The sequence below is a fragment of the Salvelinus sp. IW2-2015 genome, linkage group LG6.1 (assembly GCF_002910315.2).
Source record: "Salvelinus sp. IW2-2015 linkage group LG6.1, ASM291031v2, whole genome shotgun sequence".
In the NCBI taxonomy this organism is placed as follows: domain Eukaryota; kingdom Metazoa; phylum Chordata; class Actinopteri; order Salmoniformes; family Salmonidae; genus Salvelinus; species Salvelinus sp. IW2-2015.
Window position 1 is genome coordinate 13791568 of NC_036845.1, and position 8435 is coordinate 13800002.

The 8435-nt window shown below is 44.0% G+C and overlaps 2 protein-coding genes across 2 annotated transcripts in view; one reads left to right on the top strand and one right to left on the bottom strand.

Moving 5' to 3' along the window:
- The first annotated feature begins 400 nt into the window (after positions 1–400).
- Positions 401–6863, top strand: LOC111965140 (pre-B-cell leukemia transcription factor 1). The gene is made up of 8 exons (XM_023989150.2): positions 401–728; positions 1517–1590; positions 3460–3704; positions 4178–4368; positions 4659–4794; positions 4916–5057; positions 5937–6025; positions 6207–6863. The coding sequence occupies exons 1-8, from the start codon at positions 490–492 to the stop codon at positions 6285–6287; spliced, it is 1197 nt and encodes a 398-aa protein (XP_023844918.1). The 5' UTR covers positions 401–489; the 3' UTR covers positions 6288–6863.
- An 80-nt stretch (positions 6864–6943) lies between these two features.
- The window catches only part of LOC111965139 (uncharacterized), a 6006-nt gene continuing 4514 nt past the window's right edge, over positions 6944–8435 (bottom strand). Inside the window, exons 5-7 of the mRNA XM_070443826.1 lie at positions 8300–8397; positions 7780–8111; positions 6944–7664 (exon numbers count right to left, since the gene is read on the bottom strand). Coding sequence (XP_070299927.1) covers positions 7142–7664; positions 7780–8111; positions 8300–8397 — 953 coding nt within the window. The 3' untranslated portion in view covers positions 6944–7141. The remainder of the gene's footprint in view (positions 7665–7779; positions 8112–8299; positions 8398–8435) is intronic.

The following is an 8435-nucleotide window of genomic DNA, read 5'->3' on the forward strand; positions in this document are numbered from 1 at the left end:
ACGAAGCATGACAAATAAAATGTRATGAAAAAAATTGTTGATGATTTGATTGGTAAAGACCTGTGACCTTATTATGAAGCTGATGCATTATTACATTAACTGATATGAAATCAGAAGATGATCCCTCCCCCATCATGGATGCAAATGCTCAATGTATTAGGCTACTTGCAGATTGAAAGATCCCCCTCTTCTCTCTTTTTCTGTTTCTCTTTTACACATAGGCCTACACACGCCGTTGCCTCATAGTTATATCCATCTAACTGATTGTTCAGAATAATTACTTAGTTTAAAAGTCATAGCTATGAATATTCCTAGTACAGTAGCCGATGGCCTCTGTCTGGAGTACAATTCGAATTTTATGAACATTCTTGTTCGAGACTCTTTCTTAGTCAATCGCTAGGGGACTCTAGTGCAGGCCCGCTCTAGTATTTGAGTTTTGAAGGGTGTGTGACTGTGATTACTCGTCGGCGCCACTGTGTGCCGCTCAGGATGTTGCAGCAGCAGCCTCTCACTGGCAACGGGCCCTCTAACGGCCGGGGCCTTGGCCTGAGCTCTCACCCCGGTATGCACCCTCTAAACTCGGTTCATCCATCTTCCCACCACCGCTCCGACGGGGACACGGGCCACGAAGGCGCAGAAAATGGACATGAAAGCCGCAGAGACATTGGCGACATATTGCAACAAATCATGACCATCACCGACCAAAGTTTGGACGAAGCACAAGCAAAGTTAGTCACAATTGTTTATAACTTATTCAGATTTAGCTACACATTTCTGCAAATTTGCTCAATGGCCAAGAGTTAGCTAAAGTTTTCAGAAGTTTTCAATTTTTTTCTACTTTGARGTTTTTTAATAAGCTAGCTAGGTAGCCAACGTTGCTAGCTAGCTAACTGGCTTTGTGTCATGATACGTTGTTTATTAAATAGTTATTACTTCTTCCCCTGGCCTATTTACACGCCTGTTGTTGTTGTGAAWTTTTTTTTGTGGCTAACTCGATGAAGAGGGTGAATTSTTGCTCAGCTAAAACTGTCCAGTTAGCTAGCTATGCTCTATTGCTTTATTGTTAGCTTGCTAATGTGTTACTACTAACGCGTTAGCCGGTTAGATTTACATGTATATGAATAGCAAGATATTGTAAACGGATTGTGACCATAATCTTGGCATTATCCATTTCATGCTACATTTGTTCTACGAATAAAATGTTAATATATTAGCTACATATTGTAGCTGCTGCTAGCTAGCCATAGCATTACGTAGCCAACGTTAGCATAGCAGTCTGCAGTGAACTCCAGTTTAAAGGTCACGAACAACAGAGCCGATGTTTGTTGTTGTGAATTACATCTAGCTAACGTTAGCTAGCTATATAAAGCGTCTGAAAGCAGGGAGCCAGCTATCTAACAAATATTTTGTTGGTGCTAATGGCTCGTTGCTAAATAGCTGGCTAGATATACAGCTACAGTAGCTAACGTTAGTTAGCTAGCTAATAATAACAATAATATTTTTTTCCAATCGTCAGAAAACACGCATTGAATTGCCATCGAATGAAACCAGCTTTGTTCAGCGTCTTATGTGAGATCAAAGAGAAAACAGGTAAGTTAATTTTCACTAATTGAAACCCTTTGTTCGATTTTAAAGTTGTTGCTAATTCGTTTCTGGCCATCTGCGATGAAAACAGAAGAAGATGTTGGCTCCATCACAATAATAATGAGTTGCGCATAATCCATGCAGTTAGATGACAGTTAGAAAATTCTCTAGCTATTTTACATTTTCAACAAAGATGTATTGTGTATGATAACTTTTCAAATAGTGCCGCAAGATGACCCTTCCTTTATTTGTTTCATCCACAAAGTGCTTCTCCGAGTCTGTACCTCAGAGGGATATTTTAATATACACTGAACAAAAATGTAAACGCAACATGTAAAGTGTCCCATGTTTCATGAGCTGAAATAAAATATCCCAGAAATTTTCCATACGCATTTTTGTGCACAAATTTGTTTACATCCCATGTTAGTGAGCATTTCTCCTTTGCCAAGATAATCAATCCACCTGACAGGTGTGGCATATCAGGAAGCTGATTAAACTGCGATCATTACACAGGTCCACCATGTGCAGAGGACAGTAAAAGGCCACTCTAAAATGTGCAGTTATGTCACAGATAACTTTAGGTAGTGTGCAATTGGTATGCAGACTGCAGGAATGTCCACCAGAGCTGTTGCCAGAGAAATGAATGTTCATTTCTCTACCATAAGCCGCCTCTAACGTTGTTTTAGAGAATTTGGCGGTACATCCAACCACCTCACAAAGCAGACCTTGTGTAACCACGCCAGCCCATGACCTCCACATCCGGCTTCTTCACCTGCAGGATCATCTGAGAACAGCCATCCGGACTGGTGATGAAACTATGGGAATGCACAACAGAAGAATTTCTTSACCTGACTTCAGTTCGGCGGCGTAATCAACTTCAGTGGGCAAATGCTTACCTTCGATGGATATGGCACGCAGGAGAAGTGTGCTCTTCGCGGATGAATCCCGGTTTTCACTGTACTGGGCAGATGGCAGACATGTGGGCGAGTGGTTTGCTGATGTCAGCGATGTGAACAGAGCACCCTATGGTGGAGGTGAGATTATGGTATGGGCAGGCATAAGCTACGAGCAACGAACACAATTGCATTATATCTATGGAAATTTGAATGCACAGAGATACCGTGACGAGATCCTGAGGCCCATTGTCGTGCCATTCATCTGCCGCCAGCATCTCATGTTTCGCATGATAATGTAAGGCCCCATGTCACAAGGATCTGTACACAGTTCCTGGAAGCTGAAAATGTCCCAGTTCTTCCATGGACTGCACAATGTCGCCCATTGAGCATGTTTGGGATGCTCTGGATTGACGCGTACGACAGTGTTTTCCAGTTACCGCCAATATCCAGCAACTTTGCACAGCCATTGAAGAGGAGTGGGACAACATTCCAAAGGCCACAATAAATAGCCTGATCAACTCAATGTGAAGGAGATGTGTCGTGCTGCATGAGGCAAATGGTGGCCACACCAGATACTGGCTGGTTTTCATATCCAAGCCCCTACTTCTTTTTTTTTTTAGGTATCTGTGACCAACAGATGCAAATCTGCATATCTGTATTCCCAGTCATGTGAAATCAATAGGTTAGTAGGTTATTAGTAGGTTATTAATGAATGTATTTCAATTGACAGATTACCTTATATCAAATCAAATTTATTTATATAGCCCTTCGTACATCAGCTGATATCTCAAAGTGCTGTACAGAAACCCAGCCCAAAACCCCAAACAGCAAGCAATGCAGGTGTAGAAGCACGGAACTGTAACTCGGTAACATATTTGAAATTGTTGCATGCTGCATTTATATTTTTGTTCAGTGTAATAGGAGACATTGTAACTCTTAATTTACCATGAATCAGATTGACAGACCTCTCTTGTTGCAGGCCTATCAATGCGAAATGCTCAGGAGGAAGAATCACAGGACCCACAGCTGGTGCGATTGGACAACATGCTGCTGGCGGAGGGTGTGGCTGGGCCGGAGAAAGGTGGCGGGGCGGCAGCGGCGGTGTCCGCAGCCACCAGCTCGGGAGGCATGTCTCCAGACAGCTCACTGGAACACTCAGACTACAAAAGCAAGTTGAGCCAGATTCGCAACATCTATCACACTGAGATGGAGAAATATGACCAGGTACTTTTCTACTTTTTTTTTTTTCAAGCAGTGGGGCAGTCCCAATCCTTTTGTATTGTTTTTTTGCTTTATTGAAGAGATAGTAAAGTGTTGGAAAGACGGGGAAGATAGAGGGAGGGTGAGTCAAAGAGCAGTGGGCTGGATTCAAACTCATATCGACTCTGACATACATGTGTGCTGGGGTCAGTGGCTGTACTTGATTTGAGGTGGAGGGACTTGACACATTGCACCCACTGAAAATTACACCCTTTAGCGAAGTAAACTAAAATGAGGTGATGTTATAATTTAGGTGAGATAATTGTGAAATTTGCATCCTTTGAGCTAACTGACTGTCATATTGTTCTCCCTCTCTCTCATCTCTCTCTCTCTCTCTCTCTCTCTCTTCTCTCTTCTCTCTCTCTCTTCTCTCTCTCTCTCGTGTTCTGTCTGTCTGTCTGTCTGTCTGTCTGTCTGTCTGTCTGTGTCTCCTGTAGGCCTGTAGTGAGTTCACTACCCACGTGATGAACCTCCTGAGGGAGCAGTCACGTACGCGGCCGGTGTCACCGAGGGAGATTGAGCGCATGGTGGCCATCATCCACCGCAAGTTCAGCTCCATCCAGACACAACTCAAGCAGAGCACCTGCGAGGCCGTCATGATCCTGAGGTCCCGCTTCCTCGACGCCAGGTCAGCGTGTAACACTGTTATTGGGGTGACATAACACCTGTCAAAACTTGCCATGACAGTGAATTACAATTCATATACAGGTAGTATTTTTAATGAAGAATAAAACATTCCATCAATGAACAGTGGTTCATGGTCATACCAGTCATATTTACAGTGCATAATCATGTTATTACAGTGCAGGTTGTGAATGACTATTGTGTGTCAATATCAGTTGTTACTGTAGTTGTGAAATGTGTACTTCTGCCTGGGTTGCATGCCCACTCTCAACACACTCACCTTTGTGTTGTCAGGCGTAAGAGACGTAACTTCAGCAAGCAGGCGACGGAAGTCCTGAACGAGTATTTCTACTCCCATCTCGCCAACCCTTACCCCAGTGAAGAGGCCAAAGAAGAACTAGCCAAACAGTGTAGCATCACTGTCTCTCAGGTAACCTYGTGTCATAAGTATAAGTATATGCGTCATATATTTACTATTAGCTCACCCATTGATACGCCCATATACAGTTGACTCCATTGACCAGCCTCTTACTGGCTCGTTAACTGAACAGGTGTGCAACTGGTTTGGCAACAAGAGAATCCGCTACAAGAAGAACATTGGGAAGTTCCAAGAGGAGGCCAACATCTATGCCATGAAGACGGCCATCGTGGCGACACAGAACGAGGACTCTCCACACACGCCCAACTCAACAGGTAGGAGCTGAGRAAAGGAAGCCAGGCCTAGTGATACACACTGTTTTGAGTTTATGGTTCAATTGGTAGTAGAAATGGATGGGTTGTTAGTGTTTTTGTGTTACGGAGCAGCAAGGGGAACTGCCCCTCCGTACCTTCAGACTATGCTCCAACCTTACACTCCAACCCGCTCTGTCACCTCTGGTCTCTGGTCTCTTGACGCTCCCACTCATCCCATTCAAAGTTCTTCTCTTTTCATAAATACTTTCCTACCCTAGAGTATATTTTAAATCTACCAATTGGTGCTGAAACGGAGACGAATATGCATATATTTAGATGTCTTTCTTTGATTGATCCCTAATATTCTGAACCCATTCTCTCGATATATTCTGTTGAGTCTGTCAACAAAATTCGAACTAAAAGGTATACCATATTTAAAGGGATGGCTTAAAATAAATGTGCTGAAAACCCTATTGAATGAAAACTCCACAAGAAAATCTGTTGACCAGCAAGTGGGAGGGTTTTCAGCGATTGATTTACATTTAATCAGCACACGCAAGGGAACCATATYTGCAAAGCCCGTTACGCAACTGAATAAGATACGTCTGAATTACAACTACTGAGAAGTGCGTAGGAAAGGCCTGCGTAAGAAAGGCGTCATTTTCTAGGTCGGAATTGGGCCTTTTGTTCTGTCGTGCCAACTCCTTGCCCAACAATAGAAGTCGGTTTTACAGCGCAATCAGATCTCAGATCTGGGACCAGGTTGATGTTGTAGGCCTAGTAGCCCCTATTAAAGACATCTCCCCTTTTGTTCCTCCACAGGATCAGATCTGGGACCAGGYTGATGTTGTAGGCCTAGTAGCCCTTATTAAAGACGTCTCCCCTTTTATTCCTCCACAGGATCGGGAGGCTTCTCACTCACTGGACCAGACCTTTTCCTGGGTGTTCCACCAATGAATGGAGAGCAGCCTGTCTACATGGGAGCACAAGTATGGAACTTCACTGTCATTCACTTCATGTTACATATCATCTTTATTTTAGCTCGTAACTAATTGAGAGCACATTCTCATTCACAACAACAACCTTGTGGAGGAGTTGTATTGGAGTGGAGAGGGGTTAATGTAGGTTAATGCCACTACAAGTCACCACATGTCTTTTTCTCTTTGGCAGACTAATGGGAAYTGGCAAGGGCAAAACACGCCCCCCTCTGCCACTTCCCCAGGAAACGACCACTCAGGGGACTCTGACTGATGGCCCTGCCCACTTTGTGTCGATGACATAGATGGAAAGATTGACAACGGAAAAAGACTGAAAGAATGATATCACTCTTACTTGGCTGCAGTTTTTGTATGTATTTTCTGTTTCTTACTGTCCAATGATACTGTTCATTATGTTTGTATGAGCTGAATGTGTGATTTTGTGTGTGTGTGTGTTGTTTTGTATTGGGATCATGGGTTTTGTTTTCCACTACTTTATATGTTACTGTGGTATGTGGGCAGGGAGGCTTGGGAAATTGCATTACCATTGTTTTATTAGGCTATATTATTAATGCTGTTACAAATATATTAGGATTTTCGTTTGAAGCTCAGATATAGTTGCATTTAGAGGATGTGGGGGCAATAGAGAAAATCCAAAGATTTTGTGTGTTTGTTTTCTATTTTCTACTGGGCTTGTTTGTCTGTGTGTGTCAATATTATGAATGAAGTGTGTGTGCTGGTTATGTTAACAGTTTGAATGAGTATATCAACARTGCTGTCATTCTGTACAGTGAGTGAAAAACACCTGTATTCTCTCTACCTCTTTTACAATAAAGACTCTGTATTCACAGTCAGTTGGTTTGTCTTGATTGGTTGATATTAGCATAAGAGAGACAGGTCACCTCCTAATATGGCAGAAGAAGAAAAAAATGCACATTAATCGTTTATTGATTTAGATATTTAGAGTAAATTAAGTTACTCATTTATTGACTGAGTTTATATCCCGTCTGTGAATCTACTGTTATTTAGGGGCAATGGGCCTTTTACAGAAAATGTAAACAGCACATGATTGACATGATGGTATTTGGGGTGATTTCAGCATGATATCTCACAGCAGAGCCCTCTCCCTTACAAAGCTGTTTGGTTAGAGTCAGGCATGTGGTTATTTAGCTTCTCACTTCGGGCTTTCTGGTCTGCCTTTTTAAAACTTGCTGCCTCAACCTCTGGCGCTGCCCTGCTGGGGTTGTCGCTACTATCGACTATTGATCTGCGATCTGAATGGGTGGGAGCATCTGTAGGAGGGACTATGATCACTCTTTCTATGGGCTCATTGGCTATTTTCTCTGATAAGGCAACATAAGTCGGTTCAGGCTGCTGTGAACTGGAGCGACGCTGCAGTGCATTCTGGGTACAGGAGAAGGACCGCTGTCGAGGAGCAGGCTGGGGTAACAGGAAGTGCGGTGTCGATGCTCTCGGGACTTCCAGGGGCCTTTCACGATCTTCGTCCTCTGAGGTAACCTCCTGCAGAGTGCTGATTGGCCGTGGTGGACGACCCATGATTCTTGGGGTAACCAATGCGGTCGCTGATTGGTTGAGCTGTGGCCGCCAGTTCTGAGGGGAAGGGCACTGCACTCTGCCCATTGACCAATCACTGTCAAAAGAAGAGGGAGATCAGACGGGTAGGCAGTGATGAACTTGCCTTATCAAGATGAGTAAATTGCTAAATGTTATTGTGAGTAGATGTGCCAAATGCCACAAGACTTTACCTTGGTGGAGGCGAAGACATATCCCGATGCCCTATGACACCAGAGAAGGAGGCACTTCTCCCAGGGAGCCCAGGGGAATTCACCCATTGGCTATACAGCAAGGCACGCTCATCCCACAGCATATCATTGGCTTGCTCCATAGGAATAGGCCCTCTCTGAACCCTGTGAGCCAATAGGAGCTCCAGGACTTGATGATGCATGCCCTCTCGGGCAACATCCAGTGCCCGGCGTCCTCTGCGATCAGACAGATCCTGATTGGCCCCGTTCAGGAGCAGGAACCGGGCGGTGTCGTAGCAACCGTGGAGGGCGGAGAGGAACAGAGCAGTCTCACCCTATCAGATAATGGGAGTGGTATATATCAGAGAAGGGGAGTGTCGAAGCAATAATATGGGAGTACCTTAAAGTTGAACCATTCTACACAGATTCAACTGAATATAGTTTCTTCGAAGTTCCTCTTCCTAAATCTTCATACAAGTATGTGAATTATCATAAAAGCAGAGGCTTCTGCTGGCCTTGGTACCTTGTTGTCCTGTAGGTCCACCGCAGCACCGTAGCGAGTGAGGGTTCTTGTCAAGGAAAGGTGGTTAACTGAGGATGCCCAGTGGAGGGCTGATCTCCCTGGGAGAGAGAGTGCATTTCAAGTGGAGGAAGGTGAG